The 26,324-nt window shown below is 42.9% G+C and overlaps 2 protein-coding genes and 1 non-coding gene across 4 annotated transcripts in view; all 3 read right to left on the bottom strand.

Annotated features, from left to right (window-relative positions):
• COPG2 (COPI coat complex subunit gamma 2) overlaps positions 1 to 8,031 on the bottom strand; it is a 116,991-nt gene extending 108,960 nt beyond the window's left edge. For both annotated transcript variants that reach the window (XM_004741746.3, XM_004741744.3), the window contains exons 1-4: positions 7,898 to 8,031; positions 6,693 to 6,745; positions 6,042 to 6,122; positions 3,421 to 3,492 (exon numbers count right to left, since the gene is read on the bottom strand). In XM_004741746.3, coding sequence (XP_004741803.1) covers positions 3,421 to 3,492; positions 6,042 to 6,122; positions 6,693 to 6,745; positions 7,898 to 7,934 — 243 coding nt within the window. In that variant the 5' untranslated portion in view covers positions 7,935 to 8,031. The remainder of the gene's footprint in view (positions 1 to 3,420; positions 3,493 to 6,041; positions 6,123 to 6,692; positions 6,746 to 7,897) is intronic.
• Positions 8,032 to 8,116: 85 nt separating this feature from the next.
• Positions 8,117 to 24,122, bottom strand: TSGA13 (testis specific 13). Its single transcript, XM_004741747.3, has 8 exons — positions 24,023 to 24,122; positions 22,724 to 22,894; positions 19,733 to 19,811; positions 17,435 to 17,506; positions 16,174 to 16,380; positions 11,361 to 11,500; positions 10,424 to 10,551; positions 8,117 to 8,506 (listed from the first exon to the last, which is right to left on the bottom strand). Exons 2-8 carry the CDS (start codon positions 22,744 to 22,746, stop codon positions 8,340 to 8,342), a joined length of 816 nt encoding a protein of 271 aa, XP_004741804.1. The 5' UTR covers positions 22,747 to 22,894; positions 24,023 to 24,122; the 3' UTR covers positions 8,117 to 8,339.
• LOC123387083 lies at positions 21,313 to 21,417 on the bottom strand. The gene has a single exon (XR_006601446.1). It is a non-coding gene; the product is annotated as a U6 spliceosomal RNA (small nuclear RNA).
• Positions 24,123 to 26,324: the final 2,202 nt, after the last annotated feature.

The raw sequence follows: 26,324 nt of genomic DNA on the forward strand, positions 1-26,324 counted from the left end.
TCCATCCTTCTCAAATCCCAAAGCTTCCACCAAGTTCACTGAAAAATCTCAGCAAAATCCCTTATATCCTTAATTCTTCTCCGAAAGCAACCATCTTGTCTCTAACCTGGTTCCTCCCTGTGAATTCCCTCCACCACCACCACCCCCCACCCCACCCCCACCTGCAGCCCTCCCAAACAATGGCTGTTGTCTCTCCTTTAACCCTCATCAACCAGAACTACAGGTAGAGAAGCTCACTGCCTGTTCAAAATCTCAGCACTGCCTTCTTTCACTGTGCCTCGTTTGCCCCGAAAAATCTCTGGCTTTAAAGCTTATGCCTTTAGACGGCATCACCCGCCAACACTCTTGACTGTATATACAGACTTCCAGTTACTTCCCTTATTTTAAAAAAATATATATTAGGGGCGCCTGGGTGGCTCAGTGGGCTAAAGTCTCTGCCTTCGGCTCAGGTCAAGATCCCAGGGTCTTGGGATCGAGCCCCGTGGCAGGCTCTCTGCTCAGTGCGGAGTCTGCTTCCTCCTCTCTCTCTGCCTGCCTCTCTGCCTACTTGTGATCTCTGTCTGTCAAATAAATAAATAAAATCTTTTAAAAAAAATAGAAATAAAAAATAAAAAAATATATATTAGTACCTTGTTCACCATCACTATCTTCAATATTAGTCCAGTAATAATTATTGGTGACTTTATTTTTTTTAAAGACTTTATTTATTTATATTGACAGTTAGAGAATGAGCGAGAACACAAATAGGGAGGAAGGGGCAGACAGAGAAGGAGAAGCAGACTTCCCACGGAGCAGGGAACCCACATGGGGCTCGATCCCAGGACCCTGAGATCATGACTTGAGCTGAAAACAGATGCTTAATCAACTGAGCCACCCAGGTGCCCTATTGGTGACTTTAATATCCATACAGACAATATTTCTAAAACTCTAACCGCTTGATAGAATTAACTTCTGCCAGGACCCGTCCTCCCTCCTTCTGCAATCACCCACTTCCACTGTCGCCCCCTTCAATAACTGCAACCCTTTCCTAATTTCATTTCCAAGCATTTCACTCTCCAGCCACCACTCCTGATTCCAGCAGCCCTTTCACTACGTCAATTCATGGATCCGATCAACCCTTTACTGCCCCGATCAGCCCCTGTTCATTCTTGCCTCCTAACCAGATTCCACAGTTAATATTTCAAGCTCTCGACTTCCTTGCTCTTCCCTCCACTTACTAACCTGGCAAAACCCTAACCCTGACTAAAGCCAATCTCCAACTGTTCCACGCTTTAACCAGAAGTCTGCAGCTGGAGGAAAACATTCACCATACTACCAGCTAATACTTTCAATTCATGCCCACTAACTCCAAGGGGCCATTCATACTGTCCAACAACCTACATTTCCCCAATCCATTTCCTAGAAAATGATTTCATGCCTTCTTTCCTTAATACAACCTCTGGGCCGGAGGCCTCGAGTTTGTCCTTGCTCCATCCCCCCCCTGCTCCACAGCCAACTCTTCTTCCCAGCTGCCACCCCTCTGGGCAACAGCAACCTGGGGCTGCAAATTCACAGAGCCACAAAGAGGCAACAGCCTTCCATAACTTTTATAATAGTCCCTCTCCGTGACCTTGCTCCAGCAGCCTGAAATGCCTGGCTTTCTAGTCTAACACCTCTAATACATAAATCTATAAAAATCACAGTTGGTTCTGCTTCCCTGATTGAACCCTGAATTTCTGGGAGAGGAAGCAATTAAAGGGAAATGGGACCTTAACAACAGAAACCTGAAGGTGCTTCTCTGATTTGATAAAAGGCACTAATGGCCCTGTTTCCAGTGGTAAAGGGGAGACTAGTGGCCCATGGCACGCAGAACCAAAATACTTAAATCATCACCTGCAGAGAAGCATCATTAAGGACCTATAGAAGAGAAGGCTTAGATAACCTAGTAGCTGCTGCCATAGAATTTTTGTAGAAATGTATTATACAATAGGTTAGTTGCTTCTAAGTACATTGGAGAACTTGGTAAAAGAAATATGTCCAGAGTTTTAAATTCACGGCTCAAGGTCTGGGAAAGAGACTAGAAGTCTTCCATAACACTTTCATAGAAAGCCTGTGTCATGTGGACGCAACGCTGAGAATTCTGAAAAGCAAACCCTCCATGAGGCTAAAGACAATGAAAATTCAATACACACCCTGTGGGGCATCTTAGATTAAAGGGAAGACTTTGAACTGGGAAGGAGCAGGACCCTGAAAATTGGGATAGGGACATATGGGAAGATTCTGATGAAGCTGAGTACCTTGAACTCTTAAATTCCCCAAGACTCCTCTACAAATAGAAGCAGCTCTTCATTCTCTGTCTGAGCAAAGAGTCTCCCTTTGCCTGAAGAATCAGTAATGGCCTCACCTGAGACAGCTACCCTACCCACACTGCTAAGTTCCTGGAGACCTATTCCCGAAGCCTATCGTTATCCAGACATATAACCACACTCAAATCCTAGAAGTTCCTGGGGGTTGGGCACAAAACGTGGCCTGTGAAGGTATGTAGTTACATACCAAAAATAACCGCAAGATTTGGACAAGTTAACATCAACAGAAAGCTGGGAAGTCCATCTCGCAGAACTCCCTCCCCTGTAGGTTCTGAGCTAGAGCTGGGCGAAAGAGAAATGTGCAGCACATTTAGAAAACAGAAGTAAAGCTGGAGAGTCACAGTGCTCTGGAAGTCGGGTGCTCTAAGGCAGTGAGATACAGACAAAGAGATGCCGGCAGCTTTAGTTCGCCCTTACGCTTCTTTTTCCTACCCTGCGTCCTCTTCCCCACACTGCTCCCGCTCTTCTTCTCAAGTGGCCAGGCCCGCTGCTTACCAGCAGCAATCCCAAGCCCCCCCAAAACTTGACTGGGACTTAGAAATGTGGTAGCTACGTCCGGTGACTTCTACCAGCCCATCTTCCCGGGGGCATGCTGCACGCTGGAAAATGAACGGCTTTTGTGACTGCGTGAGAGATCTGTGGGGGAAGAGCTTTACGCTGTATACTGTCAATCTTTCACATTCACATGGCTTTTAATGAACATTTAAAAATCTGATGAAGAGGCACCTGGTGGGGCTCAGTGGGTTAGGGCCTCTGTCTTGGCTCGGGTCGTGATGCTGACATCCTGGGATTGGGCCCTCCATTGGGCTCTCTGCTCAGCAGGGAGCCTGCTTCCCCCTGTCTCTCTGTCTGTCTCTCTGCCTACTTGTGATTTCTCTCTGCCAAATAAATAAATAAAATCTTTGAAAAAAATAAAAATATAAACAAAAAATAAAAATCTGATGAAGATACATAATGTTTAAGTAATTTTAAATATTTCAAGTAACGTTTTCTAACTTGGAACACTCTAAGCTCCCCAAGAAGAAAGAATAAAAGGAGCTTTTCCAGCCTAAAAGAAGAAAATAAAAAGACTTACATCATTAGATTGAAACAATCGAGTCATTGCAAAGAAGGCTTCTGTGGCTTCCGTAGTTCCAAAGTGTTCCCCCTAAGGAAAATTGAAAACAACTTCTTAAACTTAAAAAAAAATAAAAAAAGTATATTAAGGATTTTCCTTTTTTTCCTGCAAAAATCTTTTAGAACTCAGGGGAAAAATTTCTTTGTAAACATTCTGCCTCTGAGCTATTTTTCTGGCTTTCAATTTATAAACTTGTATGGGCATTGTGTCCACTCCTTATTTGAAATAATTCAGTATTATACACCATGCTAGAAAAGTTCTGGAATAGTCGTCTCTAACCTTTTAGCAGGAACTATTTTGATTTCCCTAGAGAACCACAATTTATAAGGAGGTAGAAAGTAGTAGCAAGTTGAGTTCCTAATCAGAATGGCATGTTAATAGTACACTGCCTACAAGCAGAGATCACACCTTTTATATTTCTATAATCCAATGCCCAGCACAAAGCCTGACATATTATAGGAGCACAATAAATATTAAATTATAAAGAACTATATATTAGGAATCCCAGAAAATATGGTAAAAAGGGACCAACCAAAAAGGCAGGAACTAGATTAGTTATATAAGTCAGGCTTTGGATCATGCTTTGGATCAGAACTTTAATATGCTTAATAAATCATCTGAGGATCTTTCCAAAATGCAGAATCGGCTTTAATAGCCCTGGGTGAAGGTTGAAATTTTGCATTTCTAACGGACTGCTGGTGATGCAAATGCTGCTGAGTCTGAGAATGGCATGTTTTTAAGTAGCAAGATGTGAGATAACTTATTTCACTCACAGTCAAAAAATTCCAGATTAGAGACCACCTGAGACATTAACATTTGAATAACCAATTTCATTAAAAGCAATCCTCATAATGCATTAGCCTCAATCACTTTTCAGGCCTTCAGATCTCGCTCGGAATATAACTAGTTCTCGATCTATTTGGGTTTATTCTTATGGGTATAAGAATAAACAAATTTTGGTGAAAAACTTTAAAAGTTGAGTTTGAAACACAGAGTATAAGAATTCACAGTTCTTAAATCAGAGGACCCAACATGCTCATCAGTCAGAGACTTAGTGAACATATGGAAGTCCAGGCACTTTTCAGTAAGCTCAGTAAACCCTAAGTCCCTACTTTTGGGCTTGAAATTCAGAATATATGAGTAGATAGATCAGCTGTGGTAGGAATTTGAAAGTATGTTTCCAAAAAGCAATACCAAGAACTAGGCCAAAGATAAAACTAAGGTTCCCAAACCTGTTTCTGTAGTTGACTGTGTTTATTTATCAGATTACACTGGTAATTTTCTTATCAAGATAATGAAGTGTTTCAACATGAGTTTTCCATCAAAGAGGTACTGGTCAATATAAAAGTATGTGTTACTCTGCACTGCCTTCAACTACTCAAAACTCTGCTTATACAATGGATTTAGCCAACCTGGGCTCAATGTGTGTTATGAAAAATTAAATCAAACTGACTTTGTCCTAAATGCTTCTAATATGCTACCACAGAAGAATATGATGTTGGTACAAGATGGTATTTTATGTCAAAGTAAGTACTTGTTGCTCAGTCTCCATTTGCAAAGGACAAACCTTCATCGTGTCTTCAGTAATGAAATACAGTAAAAATTTGATATCCTCATGGAATTCAAATTGGAAACCATGGTCTTCTGAACACCATATGTAAGCCACCTGAAGTATATATAAGTGTATATTTGTGTGTGCATATGTGAGTGTGTGAATCTAAGAAACAAAATCACATTTTCTAAGGTCCTAGACATTTCATGAGAATTTTTGGTCTGAAGCAAAACAAAGAAACAAACAAAAACACAAGAAAAAATAAAATTAATAGCAATAACAGCAAACAGAATCCATGTTCTATCAGGGCAAATACTTTTATTGGTTTTGTCTGCTATGTCCCCAGTGCCTCAAACAGCACAGAGGAATCAACAGGTGTATTATAAATATTTGCTGAATGACTGAATGAAAACTATTCCTGAATGTGCATGTCCAGGATTGTTCTCAGTGCTTTCCATTCATTATCTCATTGAATCATTACAACTTTAGAAAACAGGCATTATCATAATCCCCATTTATAGAAAAGGACACTAAGGCACAGAATGGTTAAACGCAGAATCATATCGCTTGCCATGGTACAGTAGGGATAATACGTATAAACTCTAAATATGAAAATCAAAGCTTGGGGAAAAAAAATCACCACTATACTCTTCCCCCTCCAAAAAAAGTAAACTATCTAACTGGAATTTAAAATTTTGTACTGTATCTTTGGAGGGACATGAGACCTCTGAACAAATCTAAACAACATATTTTAACATCAACTAAAACTTGTTAAATTCAAATCAAGATTGAGGACCTACTATGCATTTAGCTGATCTAGTACCTCATGAATAAAACAGAAGTATGTGTCATAATCCTTGTCCTATATAACCTTTACATATCTTTACCTGAATCAAACACTGTATATTTTTAAATTAAGTGAATTTAAAAAAAAAACAAACAAACTGTATTTTCCGGAAAGCATTTCACTGCATGTTATGTATTTCTATTCCAGGAAGCAAATCTAAGGCAAATCAAAACAGTTTACCTGGTTCAGTAAGTAAAGAATCTTTGTAAGAATATGCAAACATCTTCTTGGATTGATGGGTGTTTCATTGAATATACGAGCCTGTGGTACAAAAAAAATTGTTATACATAGTATATTTTCTATCATTTCTATCACAGATTACAAAAAATCAATTTTAATCAAATAAACTATATACTTTGATCACAATATCCAAATAATGTTAATTGCTTACAGTTATCAATTTATCACAGTATATGATACATTATTACACATGGTCTTGACTTTCTATTCCACACTCTTTCCCTTAGACCTAGTACTTCAACTGTATGCGCTTTATGTGTTAAGTAAGAATCACAGTATTTACTCACAGCATTTGAATACAATTAGTTTAATGTCTGCAACTTCCTTCAGTAACCTTGTACTATACACCTCTTTGGCATTTTATTTAAAATTATCAACATGCGGGAGAGTCTACATGTTTTTGCATTTCCATAAGCTCTAGACCCTCTGAGGATAAGTAACCATCTTTTTTCTCCCTCATGTCTGTATTCTCCAAAAACATTATTGCATTCCTCAATTCTTAATTTTGGGTCATCCTATTCCAGGGGCTCTCTGACCACCATTCTAAAATGGAATAGAAAAGAAAGAACACAGAATACTTCCAAGTCATACCTCCTGTAAGACAGCACTCTTCTCCAGATGCCGAAAAGGATTGGAGCCACTACCTATGTTATAAACAAAAAAATGTCTTTAAGAGCTGTCCTAGACAAATTTATGTCTACAGGTTATTGAATGCTTGGGATAGCTCACCTAAGTGGAGTGACCACTTGGATATCAAAGTGAGAATCCTTACAAATACACATACAAATTGAATAAAATCATTCCGATTCTGGAACTAGGTGTCTTTGACAGCCATTGGAGATCTTGTACTTCTCTTTTGCAGGATCCCTGCCCAAAATGAGTGCCCTCTTTTCACATGAATGTGACAAGTGTATGTCACGGGCACACAGCTAAGATGGATGAGATGGTGGCTGGGCCCTTTGGATCTCCCCCAAGGCAAGCACTATCTTACAGGTTTCCAATAATTACTGCGAGGCAAAAAAGAGTTTAGTAAAGAACCCTATCATATCAAGCTGGAAGAGGCCATGGAGATTTCCTAAAACCAAATCTCGACCACACCATGGGAGAGCAGCACCAAACACTGGGGGGGTTCGGTTTGGGAGTTTGGAGGGGGTTGTTTTCAGGTGGCTTGGTATCTTCCCCTTTTGCTCTGGACCAAGGACGGGTATCAAGAACGAACTCACTTCTGGATGCCTCAGCATTAAATAACCTATGTACCACGGGACAGTCTGAACCCCCTGGGGGGCGGAAGACTGGAAGGTACAAGGCACTTCCAAGTTCGTACACACACGTACACACACTGTCCCGTCGAGCCCAGACCCGCTACGGGCCTACCACGACCAGCGCCCCCCGCTCTCACACGCGCGCACCCACTCCCTCGGCCACGCGCCGCGGGCCCGCCTCCTCCGCGGACAGCCCACCCCCCCGCGAGCGCGGCAGAGGCGGCTCCGAGGGGCTGCGCCCTGGGGAGGGGGCGGGAGCGGGGGGCGGGGCCGCCGAGCCGCCGGACCCGGCGCGCGGGCGCGGGGCGGGAGCGCGCGACCCGAGGGGAGGCTCCGGCGCCCGGGGGAGGGGCTAGGGGCAGGCCCCAGGCTGCGGCAGAGCGGAGCCGGGCGGAGGGAGGGGCGGGCTCCAACTCCGGCCCCCTGGCACACCGGCGCCCACGCCTTCGGGTCCGCGGCCCCCGAGAGCAGGTGTCGGCGGGCGGGGAAGGGGCCCCAGCGGCTGAGGGTGGGCGTCAGAAGCCCAGCGCGTACCAGACTCCTCGTCCTTCTTGTCGAATTTTTTAATCATCTTGGACGACTTCCCAGCGCCCAGACCCACCGCAACCGTCCCAGGCGCCGCAGCCGGCGAGCGGAAGAGACTGCAGGAAGGCCGGCCCCGTGCTCTGGCGCCGGTTGGGTCGCCGTCCCGTCACTCGGGGAGAAGGCCCGCCCTCCCCCGGCTGTCGCGGCCGCTCTGGTCCCCTGGGGACGCGGCCACGCCCTCTCCTCCTCCCCCAGCCGGGCGGAGGCGGGGCCAGGGGCTGGGGCCCCTGGGCTGCGTCCGGGCCCCTGCAGCGACAGGTTGGAGCTGGGGGCTGGCCCTGGCCCGGAGCGGGCAGAATGCGACTTTATTAGGTTGGCACGCCCTGGGAGGTGACTTCTGCAGTCCCCTTAGTCTCTGGAGACCGAGGCGGGAGGCCCGGAGGGTTTGTTTTCACTTGACGACAGTGGCGTTTTTGATTACCCACTGCTGGGCCCTTCCATTGCGGAACATGCTCCCCCCTGGCACAGTTCTGATGGGTTTCTCTTCCAGGAGCGAAGAAAGGGTTAGTGGTTCCCAAATCATCTTGGAAGTCGGCGGGTCATTCCCTGACTTTGCAACTGCAACAAAGCACAGGGCGCCTTGGTGAATGTGGATTTCCAGAAGATTTAGGACACTCAATGTGAGGCAGGAAGGAGACCCGCTTGGAGAGACCAGGAAACTTTACTCTTAGCAAGAGGGTAAATTTTAGACCATGGACTACCATGCCCAACCTTCTTTGTAGTGGTGGATTCCTTCCCTTCATCAAAACCCTGTTTAAAATACTGCAGTTTGGAGACTTCCCTGTTTCATCCCACCCCTTTCAAATGATCCCACCTGCAACCCTATGAACACTTAGACAACTCAATAGGGTGTACTCACTGGTACATTCATTCATATTCCTCTTAGCCTTTTCCTAAAATGTAGGTGGTGTTCCGTTTTCCTGTCTGAGCGTGTACCTAAGAAACTGTTTCTGCCTTTGGCTTCAGGGTCCTCACTTTATCCAGATTCTCTTTCAACCTCTGCCTGTTCTTGGAAGTTTCCAATCTGGGCTCTTCTTGCTTCCATCCCTCCGCACTTCTTTGATGTATTATGTCTTGTAAATACCCCGTGAATCTGTTTCCTTATTCCTACTGCTATCACCTTAATTCGGTTCCTATCATCTGTCTCTTGGATGGCCTCCTAATCACTTCCCAACCAATTATGGCCCCCATCCAAACCATTTTCTAACTAATCTTTCTTTATTTAGATGCCCTGCAAACTGGGAAGGAGACTGACTATTGGCAGAAGGAGGGTTGGCTAGCAGTCTCTTTTGCTTGAAGTGGAGACATTGTTTCAACTTCATAGCCCACATTGTCTTTGTTTAGGGAAAGCATCACAAGGGGCCCTTTGGATACATAAGGGAGTAGGGTACTCACTTTTCTTAGGGGAAACTGTAAAGTCACCAGAGATCTACTAGTTGCTATAGACAGAGATATTATGTGTTCTATTTAGAAATGTAAATTGGGTAGATCCTTAAAGATTCATGCCCTTGAGAAAGAGAAATTCTAATCTAGATTAGATTCTAGATTCCAGAGAAATTATTTCCCCCAGTATTGACTTAAACCAAACTGCTGATATCCTACGTACAGTATCATTTAAGATGTAACTCCACCTTTACTTAATGTGCTATTAACTGTTATGTTCATCATACCTTCCTTATAAAGCTCAAACCTTACCTTGGTGGAGGGGTGGAATTTCCCTTGAAGGAAATAAACATCCCTACTTATTATTATAGAACTGGGGGGAAAAACAGTCTTGGAGCTTGGTAAGTGTTCAACACTTACAGTTGCCCCATAAATGTTAAATGAATGATAATGTGTAAGGAGCATTTTCATTGCATTCTCTTCTGTAAAACCTTATCACAAACCCCTTCTACGCCGTGTACGCCTCGACCCCAAAGAAACTCATGAACCTCAGACTTATCCTTTGGTCCTTCTAGAATAGTTTTCCACAAAGTCTGATGTGCAAAATACAAGGTGGTTTTAGATGATACATAGATAAATATTTTAAATTTTAATTATTATAAATTTGACTAAATTTATATCGGGGAAAAATGTAACTATTATATCATATGATACAGTATTAAGAAAGGAACAACAACAACAACAACAAAAACTTTTAAAGAAAAACACCAAGTAACAGGGCAAATAATATACCAATATGGCTAAAACTATCAAAGTGGTAGGCGATGTAGTTTGGGAAACACTAGGCTAGAGCTTTCTTGAAATTTGAGAGTTAAAAAAAAAAAAAAAAGAAATTTGAGGTTTTAACAGGGTCCAAAGCCTAGTATCACTCAGGCCTCTTAACAATTCTTAGCATCTATGCTACAAGGAAAAATAGTTTCCAGAACTTCCATGAGAGAGGTTGATTTGCCCTTATCTCTTGTCCCCAAAAGGTTGTGCCTCCTGCCCACATCTCAGATCTATAAACCTTTGCTTTAAAAGAAAGAAGCTTACCATCTTTCCTCATGTCTCTTTTACAGACTGAAGAAAAGTTGAGCTGGGGATACATTTGTTTCTGTTTCCTCAAAGCATAGACCTTTAAATACTTCCCTTCGCTCTTGAAATCATTGTCGGTGGAAAACCTTAAGAAAGAAAGCTCATTTAATAGATCCTAGGGCAGGGCATTAATGGAAGCACTCACTACATTCCAATTCTGGGAGAGAAGAAAGGACAGTCACTAGAGAATACTCATTGGTATGGAGTGGGAGTATTGCTCAACAGGAGGGATACTTCTAGAACCCAGCATTGTAAATCTGTGAAGGAACTCTAAAATCTCTTCTTGGTTGCCTGGGTGGCTCAGTCAGTTAAGCCTTAGGCTCAGGTCATGATCCCAGGGTCCTGGGATCCAGCCCCCTGTTGGGCTCTCTGCTCAGCGGGGAGCCTGCTTCTCCCTCTCCTTCGCCATTCCCCACCCGACCCCACTTGGGCTCTCTGGCTCTCTCTGTCAAATAAATCAATAAAATCTTTTTAAAATGAAAATTTAAAATATTTAAAAAGTAAAAATAAAATAAAGGATCTTCTCTCCTCCCCAAATTAAATGTGGGTTGCTCCTGTACCTGGTTTCAAATGAAATCTCCTAGCATATTGTTCCTAAGCCACAGCTCTTTACATGCACTGGGGGAAAATACTGTTCTGTTTCCTCTCACAGATCTTTGAGTACTTCTTTTCACTCTTGAAAATCATTCTCAGTGAAAAACCTTAGTTTTGCATTACTGTCTCTTTTCATTAGGAAATAAATGAGGTTGGGGGTCATGTAGGAAAGCTGTCTTATTATGCAGTTCTATGTATTTCCTACAATCGAAAAGCTTTCGTTAAATTGTAATGAAAAAAGTTAGTAACATGAATAAGGAAATGATAGGGAAGAAAATGAGTACAAGAGCTGGGACTACACCTAAACCACTGTTCTCGCTTGGATGTAGGATCCTCCGACAGGGTCACAGGAAAGGTTGGTTTCAGTCCAGATCGTAACTTTTTTTCCTGAGACATCAAGGGTAGGCAGAAGTTCTCAGCGGGCTTGGGCCGATGACCTTCCTGCAGCAGAGGAAAGAAGAGTTAAGTGATGGAGTAAGCTGAGCCCTTGAGACTGGACTGATTTCCTGGACTCAGCTTTAATTTCTCTAAAATGATGCAAAAAACCTGCCAGAGAGGGAAGTGGGGACTGAAACCAAAAGAAAAGGAGGCAGTTCCCTGAGTGAGCTACTACAGTAGCCCCCTCTTGTCCACAGAAGATACATTCTAACACCCCCAGGGGATGCCTGAAATCATAAATAGTACCGAGCTCTCCAGACACACTATACTTTTTCCTATATGTACATACCTATGATAAAGTTTAACTTCTAAATTAGGCACAGTAAGAGTTTACTAACAATAACCAATAAAATAGGATAATGATATTGTATTAAAAGTTAGGTAAATGGGGTCTCTTTCTCACTCAAAATAATATACTACACTGACCCCTTTCCTTCTTGTGATGATGTGAGATGATAACATGTGCCTACATGAAGAGATCCAGGGAGGTGAATGACATAGGCATGGTGACTTAGCGTTAGGCTACTGCTGAAGGAGGAAGAGCTGCTTCTGGCCCCAGGTTGACTGTGGATAACTGAAACCACAGAGACTGTAGATAAGAGGTGGGGGTGGAAACTACTGTACCCATTTGTTTTGTTGACAGATGACACGTCCAAAGCTTGATCAGGGTCTTGAGTCATTGGCTGGACTTGCCCAGTGGCCCTTGGAACTGAATGGCAGAGGACCTTACCCAGTTTTGAGAAGGATTCAATTAGTAAATCACTTAGGAAACCAAGCATTTGGTAATACATTGGGAAAGAAATCCATAGGACTCTACCTTCCTTTCTCAAAGATGACTGCCTCATTCACATTTCATTCTCTGTCTGCAGTGAAAAGGTCATGAAATAGGATGTTTTGTGAGGTAATCATTTCACCGTTACTAAAGGTCATAGAATCAAAGACTTTAAGAAAAGATCTTAAAGGTCATCCAGTCTAACCATTCATCTGACCCTCTTATCCCCTCTACAGTATCTATCAAGTGGTCAACCTTCCTGTACCAAAAGACTCAACCCATTTCCTCTCTGCTCAGCTGTTGGCTGCCCCCCACCCCAACCTTCTACTGTGTAGCCCAAACAGAACAAATCTAGAGTCTCTTCTGCAGGGTCCTTAAAGAATTTGAAGAGATCCATCACATTCCTCCTAAGCTCTTTCTCCTCTCTTAGGCTCAACATTGCCCCTATTTTGAACTTTTTTTCATGTGATCTGGCTTTCGGCTCTCTATTCTCCTGATTTTTCCTGTAACTCACTTGAGAAAGCTACTGTTTAGATTCTTCCTAATGTGTGGCAATCTGAAATGAAAACAACATGCTAGTAACAGCAGGACACATCCCATCACCCTGCTAAAGTCTCTATTCCAATGCCATCACCTCTTCTGAGAGTCTCGTCTAACTACACTATCTAGAATTGCCCCTCACACCCATCGTGCTCCATTCCCTTATCCTGCTTTGTCATGGTACCTAGCACATTCCACAGTATCTGTGTGATTGTTGACTTGTTTCTGGTCTGTCTGCCTCCCTGGAATTAAACTTCACTCAACCAGACTTTGGTGTACTCACCCCTACTGCACATAACAGTGCCCGGCACAGAGTAGGTGCTCAATAAACACTTGCCAAGTCAATGAAAGAATAAATGAATGACCAGACTGATTAAATGATACATGCTGAGCTGCTTCCCCCAGAATTTTAAAGCCTCTTAAAAAAAAAAAAAAAAAAACCAGTTCCTGTTGAACCATGTCTTTTGAATTCTGTACTCCTCCTCTTTAAGCTCTTCCAGTTTTGAAGAACTTCTGTCTAAGTTACCTTAACAAATAGAGGTTTTACTCTAAGAGCTGATGGGCCTAGGATCTAAGACTTAGCTAACAATCTGGCCACAAAAAGAACAGAATCATTACCAGAACTGGACCTCATGCCAGAAAAACAGGAGAGGAAAAGTATTTAGAATCCAGGCCGGCACTCGCTAAGGACAACCACGGCATGAGTTGGTGCATCTCATCTCTGCCCCATCATTAGCTTGTCTCCTACTTTCTTCCTGTCTGCTTCCTTCTCTCTCTACCATGTTCGCTCCCTGCCTTTATTTTGTATCCTTCTTCTCCTTATAGCTTCCACTTACTCATTTCTATTTCCCTAGAACTTTGTCCTGTCCCTCCTCTACTTTCATGGTCCCACACACTCCTCTTCGTCCTGGTTTGACTTTTTTTTTTTCTTTAGTGGCCTCTCTCTCTACCTATCCTTTCAGCTTTTCATTCCCACTGCCTTCATCTTCCCCTTCCCCAACTCAGATGCCTGGAAGCAGGAATCTGATCGGTCTGAGGGATTTTTGGTTGTTGATAGGTTGGTGGGCTTTGGTGTTGGTTTGATTGTTGGTCTTGGGGTGGTTGTTTGTTTTCACTTGGGGATACCACTCTGCACCACCAATCAGCTTATGAATTGTGTTTCACTGGGTCTGGGGTCCTTCTCAGGTCCCAGCTAGCTGTACAAGGGCATCCTTCTCTTCATCAATGGTGGTAGGGCCATTTCACTTAGAAGGGGCTGTGAGGAAAGCCATCCTTGTGACAGACATGCCTGCTCCATTCTTCGATTTGCCTGCTGGAACTCACCCTTTTCTTATACACGTGCCTAGGCATAGCAAAAGAATGCTTATATGATCTTAGGCTCGCTAAAGGCTGTCACATTTGTCTAACAAGGGAAAGGGATGTTGCAGCATGAATATGAAAGAAGCATTCTAGATATTGGCCTTCTTCTTGGACTTGTTCCAGAGAGCCTGAGGAATTACCATGGATTCAGTCCTTGACAATCAGTGCCTTAACTCTGTAGCATAATTTGCCCATGGATATGAACAGGTCCTGCATGTGATCTGGAAGGCTCAGAAAGTGCCAACTGTTGGCAGAAAGCTCTTCTTACTTGGAGCTACACAATAGTCTTATAGTTCCTTTTCTACCTGGAGTAGGACAATCCTGGGCCGGCATGTGTTCCTCTCCCGGTGTACATTACCCACAACCACTGAGAATGCACCACTGAGTTGATGCTCAAAGGACACAAATTCTGGCCACCTGGGTGGCTCAGTGGGTTAAGTCGCTGCCTTCGGCTCAGGTCATGATCTCAGGGTCCTGGGATCTAGTCCCACATCGGGCTCTCTGCTCAGCAGGGAGTCTGCTCCCTCCTCTCTCTCTCTCTCTGCCTGCCTCTCTATCTACTTGTGATCTCTGTCTGTCAAATCAACAAATAAAAATCTTTAAAAAAAAATAAAAAAGGACACAAATTCTGAACCCCAAGATACCATAGGCAATGAATTCATTAACAAACTCACATTCGGCATGTATCATTGCATATTGGCAATTTACCCTCCGTTTGGAGAGGAAGCTTTTACTGCCATTCATCCGGGAACTAAGGAAACACAAACCTCAAATTCACCACATTGTATCACAAGGGTCTATCTTGGGTAATTTCTGTGATAATTAGCTTCTTTTGTTTGCACTTTCACTTACTTCATTCAATTTCTTCTTGTTGTATTAGGCCTGCTCTCAAGGCTTTCAAGATCTTTTTTCAGATCCTGATTCCTACATATCTTTTAAATTCATTTTCTTCACTTCCTCTGCTATTGATTTAGTTCAATTCTTCAGCAACTCTCACCTTGACTGTTATAGTAACATCACAACTGATCTGATTTGTATCCCTTCCACAGTGAACACATCTTTCTCTCAACCTCCAAACACAGTCTTTCTAAAGTGCCAATTTGATTATACCTTTTATGTCCCCCCATGGACTCTTTCCCATCTCCGTGAATGCACCTCACTTTCTCGGGTCTTCATGCCTCTGCCTTTCCTTCTGACGGGGATATTCTCCCCTTCTTTTGTCAGGGGGCACCTCCTCTGTAAAACCTCCCTGATTACTCCCTTCCCCCCAACAAAGACACAGAGCTCTACTCTACATTAGTGCTATATCTCGCATATTCTATTATCCATATATCCTGGTGTATTAATAATAACTTTTATATTTCTCATGTATTGATCAGTGTCTCCTACTAGGCTCCAAGTTCCTTCCAGATAGAATATATTCTGAAAGCATCTTTATATTTTAGTTCTTTGTTTTGTTTATGTTGAGCAATTGTTTACTGGATTGAGCATGAACTTCTGTAGTGTCGAACAGAGTCCCAAATGTCTGGCTGCCATGATAGTGAATTCTCCGCCCCGTTCTCTCCATTTCTTCTGACACCTGAAAGCAATGGGTGTAAAGCATAACCCTCTACCCATTTCCCATTTAGTTATTTCTGTTCCTTATTCGTCATTTCTTGATTTATCCTTTACTGCTTTATACTCAACTGGAAAGCCAATGACTGTTTTACCTTTGGTTAATTACAAACTAAATGTCTTAGGCCAAGGAGGAACAATTTCTAATTAGGACCATGCAATGACGTTGCACAATGACACAAGCTCGTGTAGTTCTGAGTCTTTCCCAGGCTCTCCAGGTGCGCACGCGCGTGTATGTGTGTGTGTGTGTGTGTTTAGCAAGGAATAAGAAGGGAGAAGCTGGCTCCTGAGTACCATCTTCCATGTTAATTTAACTCCCTTCTTCAAGCTAGCTCCCAGTTCCCGGGGGTCCTTCCTCAAGGTGCCAGGATGCTTCTCCAGGTGCCATTACCTTGAGCAGCAACTCCTTGGAGAAGTATTTTGGGGCCATGTCCTTTCCTTCTTGGTCAATTGGGCAGGGAAGTGGGTTGTTGGTCATAATCAGTAAGGTCTTATCCTGGTCATACTCCGCTACTTTCAACATGAAGCTTCTGATTTTCTCATTTCGAGCCAGGAATTTCTGCACGGCAGTGGGCTTCAACGGCTCATAGTACTTCGCCTGAGTGACACAGAGGTTTCCAGAGAGACAAAGGGATTCGATCAAGAGAAGATTCACCAATCAACTGGCTAGTCTTCTGCCTCTGTGGGGGAGGGACAGAGGCTGCACATGGGTGGGGCAAATCTTCTCTGAAATGCGTTTTACAGAAAATATCTGAAGCTACCCGGCCCTCTCTGCCCTCAGAGCAGCCCCCCACAAATAGTCTAAGGGATGAGGAAGTGAATTGGAAAAGTTTCCACATAAACGGAGTGAGACGATTTAGTTCTCCTGAAAAAGTGTCACATCTGGCTGAACCCAGTGGGGCAAACGATAAGCTTCCATGTTAAACCTAAATGGTCTTTTCTACAACTCTCTCCGAGGCAAATGGAGAAATTGCCATACACCAAAGCTCCTTCCTTGTTCAGGGAGACCAACACAGCCCCCTCCTGCGTCTTCCCACACACCAACATTTCTCCACAAGCACAACCTTATAAAGGAAAAGCAGTTACAAAAGAAGGCATGTCATTTAAAATGTGGTGGGAGAAGGGGCTGTCCCACAAAATTTGCTTTTCTGTCTGTAGGGAGGAGGCAGAGGACTGGAGAGGGAAAGAATCAAATACCTCCTGATTAGAAATAGGTTTTCTCAACTTAAAGATAAATCAGCTGCTGGGCACCTGGGTGGCTCAGTCGGTTGGGTCTCTGACACTTGAGTTTGACTTGGGTCATGATCTCAATGATCTCAGGTCATGAGATTGAGCCCTGTATTGGGCTCCATGCTAGGTAGGGAGATTGCTTGGGATTCTCTCTCTCCCTTTCCCTCTGCCACTCCACTCCCACCCTACATGTGCACGTGCATACTTGTGCAATCTGAAAAAAAAAAAATCGGCTGCAGGGACCACCCTCTTCCCAGGTCCTCCCTGGTCCCTCACCATCACCATATACTCAGCATAGCGTCCTAAGACAGGTCTGCTTCCCTGTGCCAGGAGACTGTGCAGTCATAGAAGCTGGTGGCACCATGCCTAGACTTTACTGTTAGGGTTGTTGTGGGGGGGGCAGTGAATCCTTTATCACTTACCAAATTTGGATGGACTGTGTAAAGCTGAAGATTCTTCAGAACAAATTTTGATGGCCCAACGGGATCACAAATCTAGAGACAATAATTGAAACAGCGGTTTCAAGTTGCACAGAACCTAAACAATACTCACCTGCATCTAACTAAAAACTGGTCTCTCGTATGAATTAATCGAGGAGAACATGTGCTTCAGGATTTGTACCCCGGAATTCTGGAATGCAGGCCACAGCAAGGAGAGCTACGTTCTGAAGCATCCCCCACAGGAAAGCTTGTCCGTGGACATGTGGACCCACTTTACGGACATCAGGTAAAGCTGTGAGGGGGAAGTAGGTAAGGGCAGCATCAAAGTTCAGATGAGACAAACCACTCCAAGGCATCACACCTCTTCCTTCTGCCCTTTCCATTTCTATAGGAAATCAGGTAAAAATCAACACAGAGGACACCCTCTAGGGAGAAAAGCAAGTTATAAAAGGGTAATCACTTCAGGGTTGTAGTGGAAGGGAGCCCCAGGGACCACTGCCTGCCAAGATGGAAGCAGACACACGGAGGAAGGGAGAAACAATGATGCATTTTGCTTTTTTTTTTTTTTCTATAGTATGTGATTCTTTTGGAAATGTTGCCAAAAAAATAACTGAATGCCAGTAATATTCCTGTCTACCACTTGGCATTTTTCTGCTGGTGGACGTGCTGGTGATTGGCAGACTGGTAGAGTGTCATGTCTTGGTTGTACAGTTGCTGGGCCTCCCGCCTCTCCTTCACTGACCCTGCCTGGCCTCTAGTTCAGCCGTAGGTCACCTAGAGATGAGTCAAAGGCATGAGGGCACGGGGAGAGAAAAGCTCTGAGTTACTTTGGGCTTAGAATAATCAGAAATCAAAAAAAAGAGGAGCAGGCACAATCCTGTATTTGGATTAGCATTTCCAAAGATTGCCATGCCCCCAAGGGGGTGATATGGTAAGATGGGGTGCAGAGGAAAGGGAACATGTGCTGAAAGGTGAGGAAAGCATGAACGTGAATGGAAAAGAGAGAAGAAATAAGGATGGGGCAGAACATTGCCATGAGGGGAGGTGTTGTGCTCCTGGAGGAAAATGCCAGGGTCTGGCAATGACCAGGGGCTGTGGGGGGGGGAGAGACCAGGAAGACTATCAGAGCCACGCCATGCATTCCATGAGGAACAATGGGAAGAAATAAATCCAAAGATGCAAAGATTTCATTTTATTACCCTTTTGGAAAACTGAAGTCTCTTTGTTCAAAGCAAAGATACATTATAAACAATCTGCTTCACAGATATGATATATATATTTAGAATCATAGAAGTCTCAGAAAAATTTTGAGAGAACTATGTGAAAATTTTTCTTTTGTAGGGTTTGTGTGTGTGTTGTGTTTTTGTTTTTGTTTTTTGTTGTTGTTTTGAGAGGGGAAGGGTGGGGAGGAGCACAGGGAGAGGGAGAGACAGAGAATCTTCAGCAGGCTCCATACACATCATGGAGGCCCACACAGGGCTCAATCTCATGACCATGAGACAAAAATCCAGAGTCAGACACTTAACTTACTGAGCTATCCAGGTGCCCCAATAGGTTGTTTTTTTGTTTTGTTTTGTTTTTTTGTTTTTTTTTTTTTTAATTTTAGGGGAGAGAAAGTCTCTGAGGAAAATGCTTTTACTCTTAAATGTTTCCAAATTAGTCTACAGTGGTTGACCAAACCCACAACAGTGTCCTAAGTGGAATATATTTTTGGTTTTATGTTGAATTACACCATCCTGGCTAGTAAAATAAAATTGGCCTGGAAAATTCACTTGCATATGAAGAAATCTTGGGAAGCAACTGAGCTACCCAATGGGGTTTTGCAGCAAGAGGTGGCCATAAAGTCTAGCCAAGTTGGATTTCTTTCTTTCTTTCTTTCTTTTTTTTTAAGATTTTATTTATTTATTTGATAGAGATCACAAGTAGGCAGAGAGGGGGAAGCAGGCTCCCCACTGAGCAGAGAACCCAATGTGGGGCTCAATCCCAGGACCCTGGGATCATGACCTGAGCCTGAGCCAAAGGCAAAGGCTTTAACCCACTGAGCCACCCAGGTGCCCCGCCAAGTTGGGTTTCTAAGATAGGATTATGGTCCCTGGCTTCTAGCCCTGATTAGTTGCTGATATGTCCCTGTCTCTTTTCTAAATCTCTCTTTCCCTTTCATAAAATCAGGATAAATTAACCTTGCTCTCTATATAAATATTAACCCCTTTTTCCTTTTCAACAGTAAGTTTGTGAACCCAACTTATAAAGTACTCTCTTTCCTCTAATGCTCCTTCTTACCTCATCATTATCAACCACTGTTGCTTTCTCAAGTTTAACTGAGATGGTTCTTGGAAGGCTTGATTTGTGTTGTTGAAACCTGAAAAAGAAGCAGAATATCTGATTATATTTTCTTACTCTGAGGCCTGGTCTTTGGCCCATTCTCAATCTCCGTCGACAGAGTTTGGGAGCCTGACTTAGAAGAGCCCAATTTGAAGATTCAAATTAAAACCACATTGAGATACCACCTTACACCAGTTAGAATAGCCAGAATTAGCAAGACAGGAAACAACATGTGTTGGAGAGGATGTGGAGAAAGGGGAACCCTCTTACACTGTTGGTGGGAAAGCAAGTTGGTGCAGCCACTTTGGAGAACAGTGTGGAGATTCCTCAAGAAATTAAAAATAGATCTTCCCTATGACCCTGCAATTGCACTACTGGGTATTTACCCCAAAGATACAGATGTAGTGAAAAGAAGAGCCATCTGTACTCCAATGTTTATAGCAGCAATGGCCACGGTTGCCAAACTGAGGAATGAACCAGGATGCCCTTCAATGGATGAATGGATAAGGAAGATGTGGTCTATATACATTATGGAGTATTATGCCTCCATCAGAAAAGATGAATACCCAACTTTTCTAGCAACATGGATGGGACTGGAAGAGAGTATGCTGAATGAAATAAGTCAAGCAGAGAGAGTCAATTATCAGATGGTTTCATTTATTTGTGGAGCATAACAAATAACATGGAAGACATGGGGAGATGGAGAGGAGAAGGGAGTTGGGGGAAATTGGAAGGGGAGGTGAACCATGAGATACTATGGACTCTGAAAAACAATCTGAGGGTTTTGAAGGGATGGGGGTGGGAGGTTGGGCGAACTAGGTGGTGTGTATTAGGGAGGGCACATATTGCATGGAGCACTGGGTGTGGTGCAAAAACAATGAATAATGTTACGCTGAAAAGAAATAAAAAATAAAAAATAAAAAAGAAGAGCCCAATTTGGGTGATCACTAATTGAATATGTATGTATAGTAAAGAATAGGATTTTTTATTCAGCCTGCATGCTGGGAGAAAACAAAACTTCGGTTTGAAGAATTAAGCAAGTGGGACCTCTTGGAGACATGATGATACCTGGTAAGTTGAATTCTTCTAAAGTAGTGATTTTAGATAACTTAAGGAAGTGCTCTGGGTGGACTTCTTAAGGACATTCTTTTGGGCAACTAGACTTTCCTAATACCCTTAAAGACCACCTACTGTTTTGAATGCCTACCCGCCTACTCTTCTTTTTTTTTTTTTTTTTAAGATCTTATTTATTTATTTGACAGAGAGAAATCACAAGTAGTCAGAGAGGCAGGCAGAGAGAGAGAGAGGGAAGCAGGCTCCCTGCTGAGCAGAGAGCCCGATTCGGGACTCGATCCCAGGACCCTGAGATCATGACCCGAGCCAAAGGCAGCGGCTCAACCCACTGAGCCACCCAGGCGCCCCTACCTGCCTATTCTTCTCTGGAGGGAAATGACTGTACCTTTGTCAGTAACTGATTCCATGAGAAGGGATATTATTAGTGGGAGTTCACAACCAAATTTCCAATTCTTTTTTTTTTTTTTAATATGGAACACTTCACAAATTTTCATGTCATCATTATGCAGGGGCCATGCTAATCTTCTCTGTATTTCCATTTTTAGTATATGTGCTGATGACATGAGCACAAATTTTCAATTCTTAATGACCATGCTTGGATTACTGGCTCCCATCTTGTACCTAACCATAGCTAGGTTTCTCTATCAAGGACTAAGGTGGTAAAAATCATCAATGGCAAATATCCTCACAATCTGTTCTTTCTCTTACTTTCTGATCCCCTACCCAGATACCAATTCCTTTTGGAGAAAAGAGGGGGACACAGACATTGCAATATTTAGTAAGAAACTATTTTAGATCCCTCACTAATTCTACTAAACCCATTTAGTGCCTAAACATAGTGAAAGATGCTCATCAGTAAGATTGGGTTAATGATTAAAATAAATGGCCTGTTTCCTCCTTGGAGATAGTTCCTATTTGGGTATTAAACTAGCTTCTATTAAGTAGGAGCTTGGGTCTACCTGAAGTACACCTTGCTCCTCTAAAAAATGAGGGTGGTAGTGCAAGGACCAAACTAAGAAAAGTAGAAATAGCCAGGCTATGTATGTAGGTGGCAGGTCAACGGCTGTAGGATGGTACAAATCATCCCAAATCCAGTATCAAGTCCCACCCAAGCATGGATCACTTCCGTCTGTTGCTGCCTACGAACTTCATCACTAACTCAGGCCAGAGGTCTTAAAAATAGTGTCAAGTGGAGAAGGTGACACATTGTGAATAAACCAAAATAAATTCATCCCCACTTAACTTCTTAACACTTTTGATGTGTCCTACTACCTTAAGCAATCTTATAATAATACACTATAATCTTTATTATAGCACTTCTCAAAATGCTTCTTTATTATTTCAGAGGCAACACAGGATCCCAGATGCTCTTTTTTAAGGCCAATTTAAGGCTCTATTAGAGCCATGGGAAGAACTGTTCCTTTAATCCAGCAGTGTCACCAAGGATAGTCTGGCACTTTCTTTTTGCTAATGCTACTCTATTTATTTATTTATTTATTATTTTTTATTTATTCTTCAGAGAGAGAGGGAGAGAGAGAGAGCACAGGCAGACAGAATGGCAGGCAGAGGCAGAGGGAGAAGCAGGCTCGCTGCTGAGCAAGGAGCACGATGTGGGACTCGATCCCAGGACGCTGGGATCATGACCTGAGCCGAAGGCAGCTGCTTAACCAACTGAGCCACCCAGGCGTCCCAATTGCTAATGCTACTCTAGTTGCTGCATGAAACACAGACCAAGACCTGAGAGCAATTGGTCAATTAGAACATTTTTAATGAGAGTCTATTCTGGAACTAGACCTGTTCAAAGAGATCTGGACTACAAGTCACGTTTGTATAAAATGATATTTATAATTTAGTGAGGTAAACAAAACTACACACTTGGCATATCTCTTTTGGTCCATTGCTTTTCACCACTCAATGGGCCAGTCCAAGGCAAGTATATACCCAGAGACCAAATTCAGTGCCTCCAAAGAGTCCACGTTCTGCAGGGGCTCAATTCAATCCATTCCTTCCTTCGGACACATCATGTGCCCAGCCCCGTTCTTGATCCTGCGTGGGAAACGAGAGAAGACTGGTAGGTGCTGTTGTGAATGCAGAAAATGCACAAGACATGATGACCTTTGTCCTCAAGAACTTGGGTGGTAAATGGTGGGGTGGGAGGGGTGGGGGTGGGGAGAGGAAGTGACCTCTAAATGTGAAATAAGAATGACAAATGCATGCTAATATATGTCTCCTGGGCCCTTGATTTCCTCATCTGTAAAAATGGAGAGAGCTAACCAAATGATTTAAAGATAACATTCTAACTCCTTTAGACAGCAGTAAAATTTCCTTATATTAAGACCTGAAATAAAATTGACTCACGGGTCAATTGTGGGAGCAAATTGGAGAACAATGATGCTTTCATTTATCTCCCCTTTCAATACAACCGTGCTCCCATATGTCAGGTCTGGGAAGCTAGGAAAAGTGTGTGTATATGTTGGTATGGGGAGAGGGTGGCAGGGAATTGCTACATTTTTTTTTTTATAGACAATTTAAAATGGAAGCTAAAAGTTGATGATGTGCAAGCCACCTTTTAGAGAAAAAAGGTCAGTGAGGCTTAGAGGGACATTTCCTAAAGGATGTGTGGAGCTTGAGCTATAGGCCAATGAGAAGGCGTGTGATGTCACTCACCTGATAGGTGTTTGTCACTGCTGTTCAAAGTAGCAAGACATAAAAGTGGATATAAGTGGGATGGATCGAATTATGGAGGTCTTGGCAATTAAGTAGAACTTTGATAGGCCTATCAGCCCAAGCCACTATAAAGCCCATGGATTTGGAGGAAAGCTTGTGTTCGTGTTGACAGTGTCAATAAGTAATTGTTTAAGGTTTATATCGAGTTCGATTGTCTAGACAGAAACCCTAAAGACAGTTGTCTGCAGTTTATGATTAGACTGAGATCAAATCTGAACGTTCCCTCAAGGGGAATAGACTAATGAGCTTTTCACCCTTTTCTCACCTTTAGCTTACTGGAAGTGAGTCCAATTCATGTGTATATTGAAACTACAATAAGTAGAAGCCATCAAACTGGGAGGTACAAATCTTGGGCTACTCTTCTGTAACCCAGGGTGGAAAAAACAAAATCACACAAACGCAAAAACCACATCTGAAACAGAAAGGGAAAGATCTGGTGTACAATACCTTGAAGGACATCAGGAAACCCTATTTCCTTGAGGAAAGGGAGATTCCTTGGCACTGAAACTTTCCATTTTCAAAGTGCCTTATTCTTTTCTTGATTCTGGAGGAGACACAGAATCTGTGATGAGTCGGCAATCTAGAATGCTGAGGTGTTCTATGTTGGAGGCAGCACAAAGACATGCTTAAACAAGATCTGCTCCCATCTGTTCCAATTTGTTTTTCCAACCTATGACTTCCCTATATACACCCTGACCTTGTCACCATATTTTAATCAACCTCTACTTTAGCCAGTGTTTTTACCCTATTCCTCAAATACAGAAATCTTTCTCTCTTATTCCCCATACTTGTAAGGCTCTCTCCACCTCTTCATTTGAATCCTCTTCTTTCTTTATATTACTACTGAAGTCTGTCCTCTTCAGAGAAGACTTCCCAGATCAATCCAGTCCCAAATTCTAGCCCACGGGCATTGTGTGTGTGTGTGTGTGCAATTCTATAGTTCTACCTGTATTTTTCTTATGTGCAGATACTGTTTGCCTCCTAGGCAGTAAACATCTTCAAAGTGATATGTGAATTTTACATGCATTTGTACCCCCCCACACACAGTGTTTTGTGTATTAAGATTCAAAAATCAGTATTTGTTTGTTTCAGTATATTTCCTGACTGCTTATCATGGGTTAAGCACCATATGAGGCAATGGGAACCAAACACAGATTAGGCATAATCCTTGACCTCAAGGACCACACAGTTTAGCCAGGAAGAGAGAGAAAAAAAGAGTTCAGTGCAACAGATTGCAATGCCCAGATCAGAGATCAGTTTGGGATGCTGTCAGATCAAAGAGGAAGAACACTAAATCCTGGGACATTTGGGACTAACAGCTAAACTCAGCCTAGAAAGGTGAGTACGAGTGAAACACGTGAAGAAAAGACAAAAATGGGCATTTGAGAAACGGGCAGCAAATAAGCAAAAACATAACAAGTTAGTGCAGCCTCTTTGGAGAACAGTGTGGAGATTCCTCAAGAAATTAAAAATAGATCTTCCCTATGACCCTGCTATTGCACTCCTGGGTATTTACCCCAATGCACTCCTGGGTATTTACCCCAAAGATACAGATGTCGTGAAAAGAAGGGCCATCTGTACCCCAATGTTTATAGCAGCAATGGCCACGGTCGCCAAACTGTGGAAAGAACCAAGATGCCCTTCAACAGACGAATGGATAAGGAAGATGTGGTCCATATACACTATGGAGTATTATGCCTCCATCAGAAAGGATGAATACCCAACTTTTGTAGCAACATGGACGGGACTGGAAGAGATTATGCTGAGTGAAATAAGTCAAGCAGAGAGAGTCAATTATCATATGGTTTCACTTATTTGTGGAGCATAACAAATAGCATGGAGGACATGGGGAGATAGAGAGAAGGGAGTTGAGGGAAATTGGAAGGGAAGGTGAACCATGAGAGACTATGGACTCTGAAAAACAATCTGAGGGTTTTGAAGGGGCGGGGGGGGGTGGGAGGGTGGGGAACCAGGTGGTGGGTATTATAGAGGGCACGGATTGCATGGAGCACTGGGTGTGGTGCAAAAATAATGAATACTGTTATGCTGAAAATAAAAAATAAATTAAACAAACAAACAAACAAAAACAGAACAAAGCATGGTTTATGTAGGGGAAATGCAAATAGCTTATGCCTAGAACATAAGATTTAACAAAAAGGGAAAAAGAGATGAAACTGGGGAGGAAGCCAGGGTCCAAATCCTGGAGTGTAGTCCCTGACAGAAACACACATATTCTTCTATGAGTAATAAAGACCTATTGAGGGATTTTAAGTCAGGAGATATATTAAACAATACATATTTTAGAAATATGAAAATGGTGACAAGGATGCCTGGGTTAAGCCTCTACCTTGGGCTCAGGTCATGATCTCAGTGTCCTTGGATCCAGCCCGGCATCGGGCTCTCTGCTCAGCAGGGAGCCTGCTTCCTCCTCTCTTTCTGCCTGCCTCTCTGTCTACTTGTGATCTGTCAAATAAATTTTAAAAATCTTAAAAAAAAAAAAAAAAGAAAATGCTGAGAGTATGAATTATAGATTAGAAAGACAGAGAGGCCTTTGAGAAGCCTATGGTACTAAGGAAGGAATGAGAAAATGTAAGAGTCAGTTTGTGCTACCCACCTCTGTCTCCTCACCCTGGATGACCTATTCAAAGATGGCCAACCAAATTCTCTCCACTAGGAATCTGAGAGTTTAATAAAGACACAGAGAGATGGGAGTGCCTGGGTGGCTCAGTTGGTTAAGTGGCTGACTTCT

Source organism: Mustela putorius, unplaced genomic scaffold (genome assembly GCF_011764305.1).
Source record: "Mustela putorius furo isolate JIRA1106 unplaced genomic scaffold, ASM1176430v1.1 tig00003845_pilon_pilon_pilon, whole genome shotgun sequence".
Taxonomy (NCBI): domain Eukaryota; kingdom Metazoa; phylum Chordata; class Mammalia; order Carnivora; family Mustelidae; genus Mustela; species Mustela putorius.

What these genes read in the sequence shown, in the direction of transcription:
- TSGA13 (XM_004741747.3), bottom strand. Translation starts at nt 22,746, where the DNA reads ATGGACCAAAAGAGATATGCCAA. An exon ending in CCAAGGAGTTGCTGCTCAAG is followed by an intron (nt 11,501 to 16,173) that starts GTAATGGCACCT and finishes CCTCTGCTGCAG; the next exon opens with GAAGGTCATCGGCCCAAGCC. An exon ending in AAGAGACATGAGGAAAGATG is followed by an intron (nt 8,507 to 10,423) that starts GTAAGCTTCTTT and finishes GCTTTGTTGCAG; the next exon opens with TTGCAAAGTCAGGGAATGAC.